Source organism: Pagrus pagrus (assembly GCF_965226575.1).
Source record: "Pagrus pagrus genome assembly, chromosome: 11".
Classification (NCBI taxonomy): Eukaryota; Metazoa; Chordata; class Actinopteri; order Spariformes; family Sparidae; genus Pagrus; species Pagrus pagrus.
This window is the reverse complement of record NC_140195.1, coordinates 5,394,200-5,414,717: the sequence shown is the minus strand read 5'-3', so window position 1 is coordinate 5,414,717 and position 20,518 is coordinate 5,394,200. Positions and strand designations below refer to the sequence as shown.

The 20,518-nt window shown below is 41.9% G+C and overlaps 1 protein-coding gene and 1 long non-coding RNA gene across 3 annotated transcripts; one reads left to right on the top strand and one right to left on the bottom strand.

Moving 5' to 3' along the window:
• Positions 1-533: 533 nt before the first annotated feature.
• c1qtnf12 (C1q and TNF related 12) lies at positions 534-20,274 on the bottom strand. 2 transcript variants are annotated; one of them, XM_084366631.1, is made up of 9 exons: positions 20,247-20,274; positions 19,747-19,866; positions 6,731-6,835; positions 6,525-6,636; positions 6,131-6,315; positions 4,990-5,098; positions 4,695-4,788; positions 2,979-3,057; positions 534-2,893 (listed from the first exon to the last, which is right to left on the bottom strand). In XM_084366631.1, the coding sequence occupies exons 1-9, from the start codon at positions 20,262-20,264 to the stop codon at positions 2,795-2,797; spliced, it is 921 nt and encodes a 306-aa protein (XP_084222757.1). In that variant the 5' UTR covers positions 20,265-20,274; the 3' UTR covers positions 534-2,794. The 2 variants fall into 2 exon arrangements, with proteins under 2 accessions (XP_084222757.1, XP_084222756.1); XM_084366630.1 differs by lacking the exons at positions 19,747-19,866; positions 20,247-20,274 and adding an exon at positions 17,845-19,672.
• LOC311265219 lies at positions 9,436-10,689 on the top strand. The gene is made up of 3 exons (XR_014623558.1): positions 9,436-9,945; positions 10,068-10,162; positions 10,324-10,689. It is a non-coding gene; the product is annotated as an uncharacterized lncRNA (long non-coding RNA).
• Positions 20,275-20,518: the final 244 nt, after the last annotated feature.

Below are 20,518 nucleotides of genomic sequence, written 5' to 3'. Positions count from 1 at the left end.
AAGATTATTTTACTGGCTGGACGAGCATTTGTGCAATAAAGTCCGAGAACTTCTTATTAGTGCCTCGTGGGACCACCCAAGAAACAATATAGCGATATTTAAGACAAGTCTAATAATCTCCACAGAGTAGTAATAAAGTCCAATTTTACTGGACTGCTGTGTGTTGTGATGGACAACAGCTATTCAGTTTTAATTAAACTGGAAACTTGAGAAATATGAAATTGGACGAAAAGGTAACGGCCATTAGATTTAGCTCCACCGGACACGTGATCCTGAATGACATGCAGAGTGTCTCGTTTCAAACAACAACATGTTTTAGTCATATTTTACAGGCAGGTAACTGCAGTCATGAGTTTACTTGGCTGTCTGCCAGTGTTTGCAAAGGTATTTGAGGTATTTTACAATTCAAATGATGCCACAGAGAAATGTTAAGGTTTGATAAACTCCAGAGGTATTTTCATAAAAACAATCTGAGATACTGAGAAAAGAGAGCATCCCTGTTACTGACATCAACATGTGCGGAGACCAAGTGATAGCATTTTCAAAAAAGTTTAATTTCAAATTACAGCATAGTATGGATAATAAAAAAATAGTAAAAAGATATAATTTTATTCTTGCAATAATCCGTGGTTTAAAACAGTCCACAAACACGTGATTCCTACAACTCCTCAAACATAAATATCAATGCTTTCCAATGTTTCTGGCTTCTCAGTTATGATAAATTACAAACATCTATATGCCAAGAAAAGAATAAAATACAATAAAAACAAAACAGATGATAAATGATGCCACACAAAATAATATTGAGCCGACCCTGAGGTCGTTCTCTTACAGCTCTCTCTCAAAATGTGTTTCTGGATTTATCCCCCACAGTTTCAACACGACTAAATACGTATTTACATTATTACAGAACTCATTTCCATTATTGTGTATGTGGCGTGTGTTGCATTGGTTCAGCATGGACGTCACTGAGCTGAGTAGGGGTGCGTGGAAAGTTCAAATTTTTTAACTTTGACCCGAGCTGTGCTGACCTTTGCAGGCTCAACCAATCGCTGTTGACCACTATCTGAACTGAAAGATGAGAACTACATTTTTTGTGCATCTCCAATCTCCCAAGACGAGCGCCAGGATTTAAAGACAATCTGGCACAGTGGCCAAAAAGTGTAATTACAACTTCACGTAATGCACTTTGCAGAAAAATACTTTTTTTCCCTATTAGCTTACATTGTAAAAAAACAGCGGCTACTGCTGTGAAATTACTTGTTTCACTATTCCAATTTGTTTCATTCGGTCCAATAACATTTAGCAAATACATCTAGAAGAGTCGCATGATTAGTTAGCCGGGGGCTTACATCTACAGCAAAATCAAATCAAGTGAAGGTGGTGCTGTGTGGTACAGCGCCACCGAGAGTCCCGGAGTGGTAAATACTGTGTGGACCAATGAAGAGGGTGCAGTAGACCCTTGTTTCTCCGTAATGTGAATACGCCATAAGAAATCTACAGCTATGCTAGCAGCTCTGTGGGGCTGCACTTCAAGCCGCTGTAAGCGTTGTCGCTGTTTTAGCTAACGTCCTGTCCGTTTTGCAGTTACCAGTCGCCTCCTTCCTCCCTACACCACCAGAAATAGCAGCTAACAGACAGGACCGCCTCTTTAAGGGGTTCTCTTTTCTGATTGGATAAAGGGGGCAGGGATACCAGAAAATGTATTTTCTCTTTTACTGCATGACATCGGATACAGACCAAACACTGATAACTGTTGGATATATAACTATTTAACACTTATTGTAATAAATAAATATTGCTCGTAGCAGCCTTAAGCACAGAGGTTATTTGAGCAAAATACATAACATGCAGATGTTATGAAGTTTAGCATGTTAGCATTTTAACACCGGTTACAGTTCTTCCTATGGGGGATATGAATCTGCGGACCAAATTTCATTAGTATGCAGTATTTCACTCAAAACTACAAATAATCAACCTCATTTTCGAGGCTTACATTGAAAAATTAAAAGTCCGTCAATCACAGAAGTCAGTGAGATTCATCCTCTCAGGACCATGAATGTCATGATGATCATATAGTTGTTCAGATATTTCGGCCACTGTTAGCGCGGCTAAAAATGCAGTAATATTGATCTCACACAACATGTAATTAAATACGTGGGACGTCACTTTTCTAAGGTGTTTTGAGGCTGTATTCTGTTTATTGAGCATGTCTCAATTGTCCAGTGTACTCAGTCTATGTACCATATAACATATATAAATGTGAGATTTAATCCATGATAAAAAATAACTATAGTTCATTAGAGTGTACATAAAAGATCAGGTAGACAAAAATATAAACATGTCAGCATACAGAAACACACACATGTACTTTCTCATGTTCATCCCCCCCCAACATCTATCCAGAGAAAAATGCATCCACTTCAGAGAACATCAAAAACATTGATATTTGGTTTTTACCGCAAAGGTCTTCAACATCCATGAAAAATATACTGAAACAGACATATTCACTGCTTTATTTTCAGGTTATTTTATTGGTGAAGCAACAAGCATCCAAGTTCCTCGGGGGAAGTGGCGGTGCACCGTGAAAAACAAACTCAGTCCTTGAGTTCTTCACACTGTCCTTTCACCGTCTGACAAGCAGTCAAGTCAATGTCAGCCTCACTTCCTTCCTTCAAACCCCCCTGTGGTTTGGTACCATGTGGTGGTGCTCATAAGCAGTCCATTGGAAAAAAAAAAAAATGAAAGCGGCAGCAGTGGACAGCTCGGATGATGACCCTGCTCATGTGTGAGGCTATACGCCAAGCAACATGCCCATAAAATCTGAACCGTTCTGTATCGTAAGGGAGGCACCTGCTGCATTATCCACGAATATGGAGGTGTACTGTCCGGCCTGCAGAGGGAAAAATACAACAGTGATGAAGAAATGTTAAAACAAATCCAGATGCTTTATGTTTGTCTCTTGGGGTGCTGCTCACCTGTAGCTCCAGCAGCCCCTGCACGCTGACGGTGAAGATCTTGCTGTTACTTTCTAATCCGACGATCATCTCCAGTGAGCTGCAACCAGATTAAAACGGGAATAAGTCATTTACGATTCAAGATCTTGTGCAAAGGAGACATATTGTGCTAATTTTCAGGTTCATAGTTTAATTTTGAGTTACTACTACGATAGCTTTACATGCTTTAGAGCTCAAAAACATGTCGTTTTTTCGCATACTGTCTCCTTAAGGCCACTTTTACCAAAGTAATATTTTAACTTGATATCCTTACTTTCACTCCAGTATGACTTTTGGGTTGTAGCCTTGTTTTATTTATCTTTTTAATAAAAAATCCATAAATGTATCCCCCTTAATGTTAAATCGAAGTGAGGAAAAACACTCGTATCCTCCCTCTTAACTCCCAACAACGAAAGACGATAAGAATAATCATGATTTATAAAAGTGACAAACTTTCTCTTTAGCCACTCAGCTCTTCTAGAGTCTGCAGCAGAGATGGTTGTAACATCGCTGCAGGCTTAACCACACAGCGAGAGCACTGGCTCCTGTTAAGTGGAAAATGCTACATTTTTATGGCAAATCAATCATGTTTGTCTTCACTCCAACTGCCATCACAATGAGCCTCATTTCACATTCTCTGCATTTTCATGTGTGGGAGGGCGAGACTGGCTGGGGCTTTGGCTCAAAAAAGCAAGAGCCAAGGACTCTTTTGGGTTAGGTAACCCATCATAATAATATTATTTATACGTTCCCCTCATTGTACCAAGCTCGAAGGGAGGCTGCGGAGCACTACACAGTCCGGGAGAGACTTGAGGGAGCAATCCATTTCATTCTTTATGTAAATAGAAATTTTGAAATATTGGAAAGAACCGTTCCCAACTGGATTTGTAATTTTTCGCCATGTGGAACGGCCTTATTACTCTATTATCTCTCTCCCACATCCCAAACAAGGACATTTTCACTGCTGCGCTGCAGAATATAACAGGCAAGCCTCAAGTGTCAAAGGTGAGTCTATAAAGATTAGCTAGGCGACAGGGACGAGGGCTCTAAGTGAGAGGACATTTCCTTTAAAGACCGCTCTGCTTTTTATACAGGAAATGCCACACTGGTTCCACACAAAGTGTAACAGACAAAACCTTTAACAGCTCATAAATTCTGCTGAAAGTTAAGGTAGCATTAAACACCAATAAAATATCCCTGTTACACGGGGAAAGTAAACAATTTATCAAAACGAAAATGTCAAGAATGCACTGTGTGGTTTTGTAGTCAGATTAATTACTTCCCAGGATCAATTTTATTTACTTTTATTGGCTATAGATGGTATAACTGAACAGCATGTGTTAGAGCCATAACAAATGAAAACCACATGGATACAACTGAGGTTAAAAAAAGAGTGTTAAGAGGAGTATATTTGATTTGGATTCAGGGTTTTGAGTTCTCCAGCACATTTGACAATGAGTGTGTTTACATGTGAACTTGTATTCTGGTTTTTATCGGGTTTATGAAGCGTCCCAGTTATGTGTTTTGCATGTAGGACCTGGAGTACTGCTTGTAACCTTATCCAGGTTTCTGATTAATCTATGGTGGTGCAGTCAGTTACTGTTGTTCCTGTACTGTAAGTTTTCTTATCCAGAATAAGATCGAAAAACCAGAACACTGGTGCTCATGTAAACGTACTCGATGGTTATGAATACCTACGTGTATCTGTGGCAGAGTGATTCAATGCAGATCAGCACCCGGACATTATCCCTGGCCTTGAGCTGACTCTTGCTCCTCTTAACCTCATTGTGGTCTGTAAAGAAAGAAGAATGTCTACGATCACATGAAGACACTGGTTCATGCAGCGCTCACATGTATAATCACCTTCAAACCCCTTCCATTAACAGTGATTGCCCAATTCTAGCTTAGCATTTGTAGGCTAACTAGACATAGCAGGCCTAACACTTGGTATATGTACTCTAATACCCCATATAAGACAGTTACTTAGCCCTACCAATGTGGACGTTAGCAGAGAACTGGTAGATCCCAGTGATTGGAGCTGTGAATCTCCCAGTAGACTGGTCCATTCCCGTCCCTCTGAGGAAGGCTCCTTTAGCTGGCGGCTGAAAGGGAAAAAAGAGGGAACGCTGAGCCAAAATGGAGGACGCTATCTACGTAGCTAGCTTAGCTGTGTCACATCATCCACTTCAATCTTTGTCTGATGGAGTGTAAAGTTCTCCACGAAAGAGGAATAACACTTATTTTTAGTTACTATACAAAAACATCTTAGCGATCGATGTAGCCTTGCTAGCCTGCGACGATTAGCTCGGAGATCTTTTCACCTTAAATACTTCAGTAAGCTACGAAAATGAAATGATGGACAATCCTGTGAACAAAATGTCGGCACGGTACCGAAAAAATAGAATCTGTGACTGACTAGCGCAAGCTGGGCTAGCTAGCGTGTTACCGGTTACCTCGCCAGCCAGCTACAGTTCACCAGCTCGTCCTGTGAGTTGTCACCATGTCACAAAGCTTATAGTAATAGATTTTTAATGAACACACAACTTTCTGGTGTGACCGGGCCTCATTAACAGGCTTTAAGACCTGGATTCTGCAGAAACATGTCAAACATCCAGAGTAACATGCCCGTTCTAACATAGTGCTGTGTTAGCATGTTAAACAGCAAAGCTTAATCCTCTCTCCTGCAGCCTTGTCAGCCCATCCCAACAGGGCATAGTTCTTCCACTACAGCATGCCGTTTCAAACAGTGTCTATTTCTGTCCTCTCCACACTTTATTCCAAGTCGGAGACAGAGTGCCTTTTGTATGCCGCCCAGAGAGTGATGTGTAGAATTGAAAAAGTCGATATTTTCGACCAACGGGCCAGTCTGAGTCTCAGAGTGGCACTGCATGCTTTCCCAGTGCCAGTTACCAGTAAGGGGATGATCCTCTCATAATTCCCCCACATGCAAACTAAGCAATGATTACCAAACACTCGCTCTTTCAAACATAGTTAAGACAGAGAAGCAAATGGGTCAGAATAGAGCGTGTAACCATGCAGAGGAGGATTAGCCAAAACTTTTTCTTTTTCAGCCATGCACAGGGAGCGTAGCTGAACCGGTCCATAAACATTTACTTGGTTTCAAACAAACATACCGTCTGAAAGTTCTGGAGCTCCACCAGAGTCTTCTTGTCGACCACCACGGGTCCCTTGAGCTTGCAGTGGAAAGCCTCCTCTATTCGTCGGTAGGAGGTCATCCCCTCCAGGGTGAGGAGAGCAGTCGGTAGCTGGCTGGGGCTGGTTTGTCTGTCCAGTGCTGCTGATCTCCTCTCTGTAGCCTCTGGCAGAAAACACATCCAGGTCAGAACAGTGCAGAACATTCAAACTATTCTCTCATGACAATGTGACGAAACACCAGAAATGTGGTGGATATAAAATTGCGCAAATGCTCAGCTGGTTTTTGTCTGCAGATTCTCTGAAACAACAACAACTTTGTAGCCTCACGAGAAGCTGAAATGTATCTGGGGTGCAACATGAACATGGTCCTACCTTTAATCATCTCTTTGAACTCCTGGAGAAGAACTTCCTGGGTCACTTCAGCTCCTGGAGAGCCAGGAGGTCCCTGTGGGCCGGGAGGACCTGGAGGACCGGGTGGGCCCGGCTGGTGGAGGAAAGAAGGATATAATATTGTCATGGATCTAAAAAGTAATTGTTCGAAAAACTGCGAGACACACAATCCATCTACTGGGTTTTACCAGGGGTCGTTTGCGCCTGCGACACTTTCCAGGGAAGTTCCCGACAGGTCTTTTGACGAAGTCCATCCATGATCCCAGTGGATCCACTCTCTGGTTCTCAGAAATCTGCAGAGACACCAGAAAAATAATATTTTCCCATATTAGTTATTATTAATCAACAAGAAATAGAGGATGTGGAGGAAAAATACTGTATAAACAAATCAACGATGTGGTGAAGTGATGGCAAGCTGTAAGACAACTCATCACATTTCATACACGGTGCAGCTCAAACTTCTGCGTATAATAAAATAAATGAGGACAAAAAAATTCACATAAATGTCCACAAAACAAGATTCATAACACGGGACAGATGAAGACTTTTCCCTCAAGCCACCACACACTCAGTAATAACAGCCCTTTGAGAAAGTGCTATTAACCAGATTAATCATATATTTTTATTCTTAAATATGTTCCCCCAAATTGGGCATAATGCAAAGGAAGTTAATCCAATGAGTCATTATTTTTTCCTTTAAAACCTTCACTGGAAAATCTTGCCCTAAGATACAATTAAATGGTGCCAGACACCAAGGAAGGTCACACGGGGAAACCTCTTTTCTTTCTGTCTGTCTCTGCTGCTCAGTCGACTCTTAATTCCTCCAAGAGACTTTTTTAAATCAAGTTAACTCGTCATCCTCCTCCCAAAGCTTCACCTCATGCTTATTTGTTCGTCCTGTATAAGTCACTCAGGTGCCACGTCAGGTCTTATTTGCCCAATAAGCTCAGATGAATGTAAACAAACGTCGTCAAGTAAAATTTCCACGAGCAGTCTGGTAGAAAAATTAGTCTGTGCCTGTGTATGTGTGATGTAGATTCTGTGGATTGCAGACCTCAATTACTGCAGTTCATAACATGTCAAAATGGCCGACACTTTCTCCCCCTACACCCAAAGACGTACTAGTGTTGTCTTTTTTACTAACGCTTCTTGTTCGAGGAACGTAATGACGGAGAAAAAAATGTAATAAACAAGATAACAAATGTATATACAGTGTGTACGCCCGGGGTCAGTTATGATTTAAGGTTGTTAGTCTGTTTCCTAACTGTGTTTATGCTCGATGAGCTTATCGTGAAATAACTCATTTATAATAAATAACAGTATAGGAGAGGCTGGGATCTGTTAGGGCAGATAAGAAAACATACTGTACTTCCAAGAAGTTTCTCTGGAAGCAACATTTTTATGCTACAACTGACATGTTTTCATTCTGGTAAAATGTGAGGCTGAATGAAATCCAATTACAGAAATGCTTGAATGTTATATACCCAGAAACCCTTCCCCAAAATGTCATGTGCCTTCAGTGGAGATAGAAGAGGAGATAAAGACGAGCCACAGAGGTGAGCTGCCTGAAATGGAATTTGTTTAGGTTTGGCAGCGAGACATGGATCACTTATCTGCAAAACCAACATGCCCCTTTCTTCACTGTCAAAGAACCTGTCTCTAGTTTCAACGCAACAAAGTAAGTCCTTGTTTGTCTTTTTTCGATATAGAGGAATAAAAATTGTTTTTCGTACGTGGGGGTTTGCAACAGTCTCTCTCTCTCTCTGTGACTTTCTCTTCTCTGTGACAGCAGACAAAATAAACAACTTAACAGGCGCTGCGCCGGCTGCATGTTGAATCGCTCTGTGTTTTTGTTGTGATTCTGAGGTTTGGAGGGAGATAAAAGACGGGCTGATCTGGTCAAGACAAGAATACTTCTACACTGCTCGATACTGTTTCCATAAGGCTTTGAGAGCCTGTTGGGTAAACTGCTTTTTTCCACTGCCATGTACATTTTTCATTGACATACTAATTATGTAAGAGTTATGGGAATAGTTTGAGCATTTTGGGAAATACTTTGGTGAACACAACATTGACACATCATCATCTTCTAAAATGTGTTATTTGAAAGAAATGTAGCTCTGAAACTCTAGGGGGCAGCATAGCCGGTATACTCTTGTTGTAGCTGTCTTTGGCTGTAGCGACTGGCTGTGTCAGCAAGTTAGCTGCAGCGCTAAGTGGCCCAACTGGCAATTTTGCAATGGAGCTCAGCACAACGAGCCTCCAAGCGGGACCGACAGTTTGAAGACAGCTGACACAGTACAGAGATGATGTACAGCAGCTCTGATCAGGTCCGTGAGTCCTGAGTATGGGACGAGAAGTCACAAGATTCAGGAACAGGAGAGGCATGAAGCGACTGAGGACCAAGAGAAAGTCGGTGTCAGGTGCCAAGTTTGAATGAAGTGTGTTTAACGACGAGCTAACGAAACAGCTAAGCTAGTTTTAGTTCGGTAAAAGAGACCAACTTGAATTCAGACGGTGCAGGGTTGTATTTTTCTGTTTAGTAAGGTGGTATTGGTAGTGGTAGTGGTATTACGAGACAGGATGGGCCACAGCTAGCTGGTTAGCATGCTTACAGTTTACATCTCTGCAACACAGTGCATAGATGTCTTTGACATTGCCCCTTTAAGGTAATATATGGTGCACTTATTAGCAGTTGCTTTTTTTTTTACACATCCTGCAGTTACAGAGCAACATTATTGTTCAGTCCAATATTCACTCCATTTTAGCTCTGTTTTTGGTCTCCACCACCTCCGGATGGAAATATCCGACTCTTTAGTTGCTAATTGGTGTTAAAAGCTGCTTTTAAGATTATTTGCTTTCTTGCCAAGAGATTGAATAGAAGATTAACACAACTCTCATTTCTGTCCATTCAATACGTAGCTACAGCTAGCAGCCATCTAGCTTAGCTTGGCAGAAAGGCAGAAAGACTTTTGGACAAAGCTGGCTAGCTGTTTCCAGTCTTTATGCTAAGATAAGCTAGCTGCTGGTGTATTTCCACTGGAAATGATTGTAAAACTGTGAATCATCACCTCGTCAAAAGACACCCACCCAATTATGAGAGCCAGCGGACAGTAAATCAGGAAAAAGTTCATAGTTTCACATTTTCTTCTTGTGTTCATATCAGCGTCGTAGATCACCGCCTTACTGTTCCAGAGATATGAAGCAGTGCGAGTTGGCCCACACATGTGACTTATAATTACACATCTTAGCCATTCCCTACATAATAATAAAAAAGACAGCATATCATTGCCAGGAAATCAGTCGTACTTTTTATCCTCTTTAACACACGTCATTGTAATTAAGCCATTAAAACTTGCCCTCAAGGATTTTCTGTGCTCAAGGAAGAAAGGCTGTGACCAAGGTAATTATTACCTTCATTTCTGAACTAAAAAAAATAACAGCAGATCATTGTATAAATAATTTAATCATCAGTTTACCTAATGCTCAAATCTTTCCATTGAACAGAGTTTTTTTTATTTTAAGGCATCTGCATTGCCAGAACATCGCATAACACCGGAGTGACAGCCGAGATGTCTCGCACAACTCGCCAAAAAGAAAATCTGATTCATTGTGTGCAGGTGAGTCTCCGTCTGGACTCAGAACATCAAAGACTGCACACATGCAGACATGAAAACCATATATTGCTTGATGACACAGAAAAAAGCTGTCAGGGCCGTTCAGTCTCTCGCTCGCTGCTATTGACTGTGGCGTAAAGTAAACTATGGATTCCTCGGCGCAGCTCTGTATCAGCACGTACAACTTGTGAACAAAGTGGGGAGGGAGCGGATCCAGGTATCAGTCTGAGAGCTGATGAAGAACACCAGGGCTCTGGCTTTGATCAGCGCTGATGTGTGAGTGGCCTCGTCTGTCAGCGGGTGTCGAGCGCACGCCTTTTCCAGCACGGAGAGAATGTGTCAGGTATTCTAGTCTGAAGGTAAGAAACTTTAAATCTTCTCGACAGTGTTTATCCTCCCTGATGGAGCTTTAAATCATGACACCTTCAGGCTCAGGTCTATAAAAAAGGGATGCGTTGTGTCCACGTATTCAAATCCCAGCAAGCAGAAGTGGAAACGCACAGATGTTTAATGTGCTAAAAGAAAGTAGAAAAAAGTAAAGTATTAAAGTAGTAAAAGTATACATTGTTGTGAGATCGTTTACTGTTGTAGTTGGGCAAGAGGGAGCTAGATTTAAAGGATTAGGTCAACATTTTAGTTAAGATTAGCTTAGCTTAGCATGAGGACTCGAAACAGGCGGGAAATAGCTAGCTTGGCTCTGTCAAACAGTTATACAGTCCTCTGAGCCATTGCCAGGCAACCAGCAGAGACTCCAGGAAGTTGCTGCATACAGCCAAGATATAGTCCCCCTTAAAGCTGTGATATTTACACTTCTTCTTTGTAAAAGCTAAAGGTCCAGTGTGTAGGATTTACTGGCCTCTAGCGGTGTAATTTTAGACTGCAGCCAACTAAATACCCCTCGTCTCAGCCTCCTCTAAGATGGCAGCTAAAAAGGCGAGAGGCCCTCTCTAGAGCTAGAGTTTGGTTTGTCCATTCTGGGCTACTGTAGAGACATAGTGGTGCAACATGGCAGACTTCGCAATGGAAGAGGACCCATGTAGATTAAAAAAAAGTTGGTTTGTCTGCAGGATTACGGAAAAACTACTGGATGGATTTCCATGAAACTTGGATGGAAGGTGAGTCTCAGCCCACAATAGACCCCGTTACCTTTTGGTGCAGATCCAGGAATATTTTTCCTACTTTCTTAAACATTGTGAAACAGGGCGTTTTTCATCATTTTACCTAATTTCTCTGGGAATAATGCATGGATCTTGGTGATCAGCGTGTTAAGGTGTCTGGTATCTTTGAATGAGTCAATTTGATGCAGATCTAGTTAATTTAAATATGTTTTATTTGATATCAGATTAGGCTTGATTGAATTGAAAGGGATTGTTGGGACTTGGCGGAGGTATGTGCTCTACTGAGTGATATTCTAGCCATGAATTTCTGCCCCTAAATCCTACAAACTGAACCTTTAAGCAACCCAGACATAACACTTTAATCAGCTAGCTTTAAAAGTGCCGCCATGAGACCGAGCCATGCTAACTATTTCCCCATCTTCAGTCTTAAGGCTAAGCTAAGCTAACAGGCTGCTAGCTGTAGCCTAAATTGAACAGACATATGTGAGAGCGGTATATTCTCATTAAACTCTCTGCAACAAAGCCAGTAAGAGTGTTTTCCAAAATGTCCCAAAACTCACTTAAACATAAATGCTGTGAGGTATAGTCCAGTGGTTTCCAACCCGGGGGTCTGGCCCAGCTAAAGGGTCACAAGATAAATTTGAGGGGTCATGAGATGATTAATGGGGTAGAGAAAAGAAAAAACAAAGCTCTGCAGCAGAAATGCGTTTTAATGTTCTGGACTTCTCTCTTATATTGCTTTGTTATGAAATATTTTTTACCTCTTTTGGCCTTGAACGGTTATTAAAATCGAACCCCCTGAAAAATTTAAGAGAGAAACGTCTTTGGTGGACCTGCTAACAACTCACGGACATCTGAAACATGCCAAGGCGCCCGATTACTTTTTTTATTAGGGGTCATGAGCCAAAGGTTGGGAACACTGGTTCAATATTTAACAATGTACTGTAATTTATATACTTATTATATATCTTTTGTGTTAAATGTTAATCTGAAAAGCAAGTTTACCTGCCAGCAAAGTAAAAAGAAACTGCCTTTGTAGTGTAGAGGAGTTAAAGTACACAGAAAGTACAAATACCTCAAACCTGGACTTAAGTACAGCATTTGAGTAAATACACTTAGTTACGCTCCACCATGGATCGTGCCTAGTACACATGGCACACAATAAAAGCGTTCGTTTTATGCGTCCGGAGCTTTTGGATCAATTAGTGAATCAGTTGTAATCATTGTTGATCATTCACAGAAGCCCGAAGAGATTTTATTACCTAAAAAGAAAAGGTTTGGGTCTGGATGAATAATGCTTCTATGTGCTCTGCTCTAAGTGTGTTTGTCATGTAGTTTGGGGAAAATTAGGTTGAATTTATTTGAAGCAATAAAATGGGAAAATATTTCCCTGGGGCAGCGTGCCACCAAAAACACAAACACAACTGTTAAAACATGTCTCTGGGGCTGCAACCAGATCCTGAAACTCTACTCCATCGCAGGCAGCTCCTGAATTCTTGCACAGTTTGAACTTATCTTGTTTTCTTTTGTGTGCTATCTGCTTCTCTACCTGTTCGCACACACGAGACGACATGAAACTTTTCACCGCTGATAAAAAAATGTTGCACAGGCAGGGTTTAAGGTTCGACAGGATGATGGAGAGCTTTCTATAATCCCTTGTTTTCACATCCCTGTACTGCTCCCTGTGCAGTCATCCATGCATGGGTGGACGGGCCCCGACGCTTGGGCCGATCCCTTTCCCCGGGAGGCAGGGATCCCCGGGCTGTGTGGTGGGACGAAGGGGATCCTGGTAACCTGCGTGCATCCCAGTCGTCATGCATCCACCCCCGTGTTCCTCGCCGCTGCACTTCACAGACACAGATTGCCTTGAGGATTTATCGCCGAAGAGCTAAATACAGTTAGGCATGCAATGTTGACTTTGTTCTCTCCTGACTGTGTTATTACTCAATTGGCAACCCACACCATGTGCAAAACATAATTACTCTATCACACTATGAGGATGCTGCTATTAGTTCAACAACACCGTTTGGAAGTGTAAATGAAACACAGTTATTATATAATGATATAGTTGAACATGCTTCTTACAATGTGGCCTGATTTTTTAACTTCACTGTTGTCCCAACAAAGGTTGTGTATGCACTTATTATGTGTGAGAGAAAGTGAATAAATTTATGTTTATGCTTAAGAAATCATCTCTGCTTCCTCTTGATAATATAAAAAGTCAATTGAAGTCGAAAGAAAAAACCTTGAGCGATGTGTCACATCTGTTTTGTGGAGGAATTATAGCTTTGAAATTGGAGTGAGTGCTCATTTTCCCTGTGGTAGGTAAAATGAGCTGTTGAAAAGCAGCAGTGATCCTGATCCATCTCAGGTAAACAGGTTTGCCCCGTGGTGTGACTGCAGGCACATCATTTCAGGTAAGAAGTCATTAGATCCTCCTCCTTTTATAAGACTAATTTGTGGCTCCTCCAATATGTTACATAAGTACATACTGCGATGGGTTAATTTCTATTTTCTTACTTTCATTATGCAATTATTTGTCCCAGCCCTGTTGGGTTACAGCTTATAAGTAGTTGGAAAAATGACGAAACTCTTGTACATCATGCACATTTAGATAAATGATAGATGCCAAATGAATAATTTGACATTTTGGGGGGAAAAAATGCTCATTTGCTTTCTTGCCAAGAGTTGAGATGAAAACATCAACACCACTCTTGTGTCTGTGCTGTAACTATGAGGCTAGTAGCAGACAGTTAGCTTAACTTAGCATAAAAGAATGCAAACATGGAGAAACAGCTAGCCTGACTCTGTATGAAGGTAAAAAAGTCCATCTACCAGCACCTCTAAAGCTCACGGTAACTAAAGATGCAACTTTCCTATCTATAAAATCAAAAAATATTTATATGAAGCTACAGTCAGGAGATTGTTAGCTTAGCATAAAGACTAGCAACAGGGGGAAACAGCTAGCCTCTGTATGAAGGTAACAAAATCCATCTACTAGCACCTCTAAAGCTCACAGTAACTAAAGATGCAACTTTCTTATCTACAAAATAAGGAATCCATATATGAAGCTATAGTCTAGGAGACTGTTAGCTTAGCTTAGCGTAAAGACTAGCAACAGGGGGAAACAGCTGGCCTCTGTATGAAGGTTAACAAAATCCATCTACCAGCACCTCTAAAGCTCATGGTAACTAAAGATGCAACTTTCTTATCTATAAAATAAAAAATACATATATGAAGCTACAGTCAGGAGATTGTTAGCTTAGCTTAGCTTAGCTTAAAGTCTAGCAACAGGGGGAAACAGCTAGCCTCTGTATGAAAGTAACAAAATCCTTCTACCAGCACCTCTAAAGCTCACGGTAACTAAAGATGCAACTTTCTTATCTATAAAATACATGATACATATACTGTATGAAGCTACAGTCAGGAGATGTTAGCTTAGCTTAGCTTAGCTTAGCATAAAGACTAGCAATACGGGGAAACAGCTAGCCTGGCTCCGTCCAAAGGTAAAAAAGAAAAAAACAAAGTGTTATGTACAATAAACTTGTGGACCAGAGGTACGGCTTAAACAAACAAGGAAGTTAATAACTAACTTAATAGTTATTTCTCTGTTGACAAACATTAAAATGCTTTATAAAACATTTATTAAGCAGGTGTAATGGTTTTTAAACATCACTTGCAACTTCATAATCTTCATGACTGCATATGTATAAAGCACATCACATGTATAGATCAGAAATACCATTCTCCATTTGTTTTTTTGTTCAAAAAACAAAATGAAACGTCTTATTTTGAAGCACTATAGCTGTTTTACAGACCAACATACTGTTAAGCGCAGCAATAATTCTGATATCATGGTTTCAGGGAACATGACCAACACGTGATAAGAATCAGGCAATCAGATTAAGGGATTTCTATAAATCTGGCATCAATCTGAAGCTTATTATAAATGAAACAAATCCAAATAAAACAGCCCCTCAAAACTCAATCGCTGAGCCGTTTATTTTACTTTCAGATTTAAAGATGTGACGACAAAAAGACTGTTTATGATTTGTCTCTTTTTCGCAGAGTAACGCAGCCGATAGGTAGTTCACACCTTCGGCAGCGTATGAAAGGTGTGAGCTCGCTGTTTCCTGTGGGACTCGATCTTGTCTCTTGATCCAAAAAAGGTCCCACACACTGCCGCATTAATCATCACTGGGGATGAGAGAGAGGAAACAAAAAACCCTCGCCTCGGGCTAAACCCAGCCATTACTCAACACGCCAGGCGTGATGTTTGACTTGACTCCCTCAATTACAGCCATCACAGATCCCTCGCTGCTCTCATCATGACAGATTCCTCTCATCTTCAGAGTGGAGAGCAATAAGGACTTACATACATACATACACACATGCACCCCTTGACGTTTTCCCCCCCTTTAAAATTGTGATTCACACAGATCACAGTCTTCATCTCATTAAAAAAATTCCACTCGCAGCACAACTCCACACCTCTACTATTGTGATCACTTTCAAATGGAAAAATCTCCCGAGGAATGCAGCGTACGACTGCAACGCTGCCAACAGCCCACACACGGGATTGGTCAGATAGAAAAGCGAAATGCCATCACAAGAAACTGTTTCCACTGTTTCCACTGGGCACAAGGGAAAAACATGTAAATGTGGAGTGTAAATGTTTGGCTTGTTTGAGAACACAAATTTCTTGCCAAGACGGCTCCAATGGACATGTTGTTTTCTCTTGGACCCTAACAGATGCTGTAATAGGATAAACTTACAAACTACCAAAAAAACACTTTTCAGCGTGTGTGGCATTTTTTTTTTCTCCTTCTTCTTCTTCTTCTTCTCTTGAACAGAAACCTGGATAGGATAGGGTGGCACCGACAAATGCGACCTTGAATACAACCACTTCCACAGATGTCAAGCTGAAAAAAAGCTCAGGTTCTCGTCAGAGGTGACAATGTTTGGCAAAGACGCTATCTGGCATAACACTGCGTCTTAAGAGTGATTATGTCATTACCCTCTGATTGTGGGAGATGAGATGAAAAGAATGTTAGCGAGGGAGGCACAGGGGGCTAATCCTCACCGAGGTGTTCTCTTTCAGGACCCTTTCTATGGGGCTTTGTGAGGGGCTTACACGGCATGCTGCCCCAGTTTTCGGGGCCGCACCGCCCCTATCGGATGTCCCAGACACAGCGGAGTCGGACTAGGCCTGTGAATGACAGAATCAATGGGGCTGGGAAACAACATCGCCACATAGGTCTTTAAATATCTGCCCACCTAACTTAACTTTCCCAGGAGTTACATCATGGCAGCGGGCCTGTAAGGGAGAAGCAGTGTTTGTGAAGACACCCCGGCTTCCCTGTAGGGGCCCCCGCGACAGAGGAGTGAAAACCCAGTGGGGTGCAATCTGCAGTGGGCTTGAGGGTTGACACAAGGTCATCCTTCATAGCCTCTGCTTTTACAGGGCAAACCAAGTCAAATAAACACACCGCCAGGCCACAACCACCTACAATGTGTTTCTTAAAGATACAAAAGGAGACCTCACTGCTTGGTGGCGGCGGTGGTGGTGGAAAAGGCGGTGAAGGTTATAGGAATCCAGAGACTGGCTTGCTGGTTTGAGCCTGGAGGCTGGTATATAGGGCAGTGAGAGTTATATGAGAATGCCAACATAATGGGTGGGCTGAAAGCAAAACAAATAGCCTGTTGGAAAACCCTCGCAAATATGCAACACCAGCAATAAACCAATAAATAACAGAGTCAAGGGGCCAACTGTTGCACCACTGTAATGCAGTTCTTCGTAGAGGAGTCTTCAGTCACAGACAACTATCTTTTTCTCTCTTAGCTAAATTATTTTTCAGTTCTTGTGTTCGTCACTTAACGTCCTGCTGCAGGAATGAACCTGACGTATGAAGCAGATGTTGCAGATCACAATAAAAACACTCATGATAAGTTGATCCTTGCTTTCATTATCAGGGTAATCGTGAATATCCTCCCATGAATGACTTGAAAAAGCTGTCTCGCAGGCTGAAGTACAGCTCTATATATTGGTTTCCTGATTTCTGTATCATCTTAAAATCTTTTATTTGTGCAGAAAGACCTGATGATTTATGGTTACTTATTTAAGATTCTTGTTTCCTCTCTGTGAGGCAATAAACATGTGTTTCCTCACTAAATGTAAGCGTAAAGTGACTCCTTTATCTTTTATTTAAAATGTTTTACAAATGTCTTGATAATTATTGAGACTGTTCTCTGCATCCTGATTCGTTCCCATAGGCTGGAAAATTGGTTGTCAGACACCCGCAGCGCTCACTAATTGATGCATTGATCAGCCTTTTCAGATGTCCACATTCCTCGCATACCTCCGAACTCATCCATTTAGTGTTTCACACATTTTGGTCCGTCTCACTGTCTGAGGCTTGACCTGGAGGGGGCAACACCTGTCCTTGTCTTAGCCTATAGCCTTGTCTTTCTTACACATCTGCAGGTTGACCTGAATCTTTAATCTGCACTATTGTTTTTCTACATGCAATATCATAATAAGGAAATAAAGAGAGTTTTCAACGCTACCTTGATGCTTCCACCGACCTCTTCGCTGTTGGAGAGAGTAGCGTTGTAGGTCTCTGTGTGTTGTGGTGGGATGGCCTCCTTTGGCCTCTTTCTCTCCTTCTTGGCATCCACCCCATCCAGGAGGACACACTGAGTCCAAAACACTGCAGCCACCACAGCCAGAGGCCCGGCCCCACACCACATCTTTAACTCTATTTAACAATCAGAACCAAAAGTCCCCTGCAGAAGAAACCGCCTTGAATCTTGTTGCCGAGGACAGATGAGCTAAGGATGCCCACAAGGCTCACAAACACAAAGTCCCAACAGGGGTGGGTAGGTGGGTGGTGGGGGGGGTGAGAAGAAGGGAGACCAGAGGAATGCAGCTTCAGGGACGACCCCGTCCAAGAAGAGACTGTCAAGACTGACTGCTGCCGCCGTTGTTGCTCCCCTTCTTGATGAGCCTCTCAAGCCCAGCACAACGTTTGCAGTGGGCACTGTTAACTCTAGCCAGAAAAGCCAGGGAGGCTTACTCAACTATGAAATGTGTCAAGCAGAATGGTCCAAGGGAATGACAGATCGGCGCAGATCTGACAGCAAATAAACCCATTAGTGAGATTTTTCACGCTTTCTGCTCTGTTGGGGGGTGAGGTGTAGAGGGAGGAGGAGGAGGAGGAGAAGGAGGAGGAGGAGGAGGGTAGTACAGGGGGGCAAAAGAAGAGGCAGAGGAGAGGAGGGGCGTCCAGAAGCTGAGGGTGGGCTGAGAGAGATGGATGGCAATATTCTCCTTTTCTCTCCCCCCCCCCCACCGGCTCTTCTCTCCTGCTGCTTCTCACACTGAGCAGTGGGGGTCCAGTCTCCAGCAAAGTTGTGGTTGGCTGCAAGATCCACCAAAAGTTGGACTCTGATGCAGTTTCAGTGTTCAAAATCAATCAGCAGGAGATGGATGTCGGTCCAGTTTTGTTTCCTTCTTCCTCCCCACGAAACATAAAACCTCTACAGTAGCAAGTGTCAGCTCAGCCTCAGGTGCTTCCTCTTCTGACTGAAGTCCACGAGGCCACGTGCAAAGATTCAACGTCAAGACGGCGCTGATTCGTTCGGTGGTGGCTTCCTTCTTCCCTCTCTCTCTCTCTCTCTCGTTCCCAGTTTTGCTCTGACTGAGCTTACAGGAGGGCTCACAGTGGAGTTTTTATCATCACCCTTTTTCTCCCTCCCGCTTCTCTTTCTCCCCACCTCCTCCTCCCTCTGTCTCTCTCTCTCTCTCTCTCTCTCACTGTTTCTCTTCTCCCTTGCCTCTATTGGCAACCCTAACTAGCTTATTTCAGCTCTGTTTTATCTCATAGATGAAATGCTCGAGCTGAAGAGGTTCTTTGGCAGACGACTTGTGTTGTGTTGCGTGTGTGATGTGAGTAACTGGCTGAGAGTGTCTCAGTGTTAGCCTAACTCTAACCAAAGCCCTGTTTTTATTTCCAAAAAAGTACAAAATGCACTTTTTTCTCTGACCTTAAGGCATTATCTTGTGCAATCTGTTGCTTGGAAAAACCAGCCAAAGAATCCTGTCTGCGTCTAAACTTACAGTACGGTCCTGTTTGTTTTGATTATGTGTTGATGTTCAGCTAAATGTTCAACTTATCTGGGTTGCTCTATTAGAAACAGATTTGAAAGTAATGCTTATATTTTCAAAGTAGTGTAAATTGCAGGTTTCAGGAGGCTAAATAACATACGACTGTTGTCCAAAATGACTGAAGTCCTCTCGTACTCTTATTAGGATAAATAACATGTTAGCTCAAGAGTGCCTACAAGATAGTTTTTTTTCAACTTCATAAACTTTTAAGACTTGGCTTTTCTGCTCTACTTGATGTTATTACATTTTAACACATTGCCACCCAGAGGCAGCAGCCCGCAGTGCAAACAGCTGACAGTGACCTCTCCAAGATGGCTCCATGCTGGTGCTGTTCCTAGTTCCTGTATCCGCTGACACGTCTGCCAGCAGCAGCCGTCAGCGTCAAGCTCTGCAGAGGGAACCAGAACAAAACTGGAAGTCGCCTGCAAAATAAAAGAGAGAAAGTCAAACTCACTGTGTTGAATGAAAACATGAAAAACATTTAGGGTATTTTTTTTTTTACAAACAATACGTCTATCTCACGCATGCTTTCTTTATCTGATTTTGTGGGAAACAATGCATTGTATGTGTTAATGATTTCTAAAATATTGTGAAATGTATTTTCAGCATCCTGCCCAGACTGCACACAGATTTAACAGGTTATCTGTAAAATTATTTTGTGACAGAAAAAGATTCAGGCTTATTTTTTGTTTCTGTTAGCGCTAATGTCCATAATACACAAAGATACAGAAAAAAAAGGCCATCCAGTGTGTGTGTGAATGTGTTAATGTGCCTTGTGATGACATACATCCTTCTTTACTACCTTATTATTATTATGCATTGATCCCCTGTCAGAGCACTGCTATAGCTGCAGAGGCCTCAGCAACTTAGAGAGTGAGGATGGATATAAAGATACAGTTTAATTGATGCAATAACTCAATAAAATAACATTTCATCACTTTAAACTCATAAAAACACACAACACTGATTATATACTGTGACCGCCATTAAAAAACTAACTATTCAGTGTATTTAATCACATTTCTCTTCAAATTAAACATTTGTTATTGTTCAATTGATCTCCGCTCATGCAAC

Excerpts from the sequence above, each read along its gene's own strand:
- c1qtnf12 (XM_084366630.1), bottom strand. The coding sequence starts at position 18,027 with ATGTGGTGTGGGGCCGGGCCTCTGGCTGTGGTGGCTGCAGTGTTTTGG. Across the intron at positions 6,637-6,730 it reads GCAGGCGCAAACGACCCCTG|CCGGGCCCACCCGGTCCTCC; the intron begins GTAAAACCCAGT and ends TTCCTCCACCAG. Across the intron at positions 3,058-4,694 it reads TCACTCTGCCACAGATACAC|CTCACTGGAGATGATCGTCG; the intron begins GTAGGTATTCAT and ends ATCTGGTTGCAG.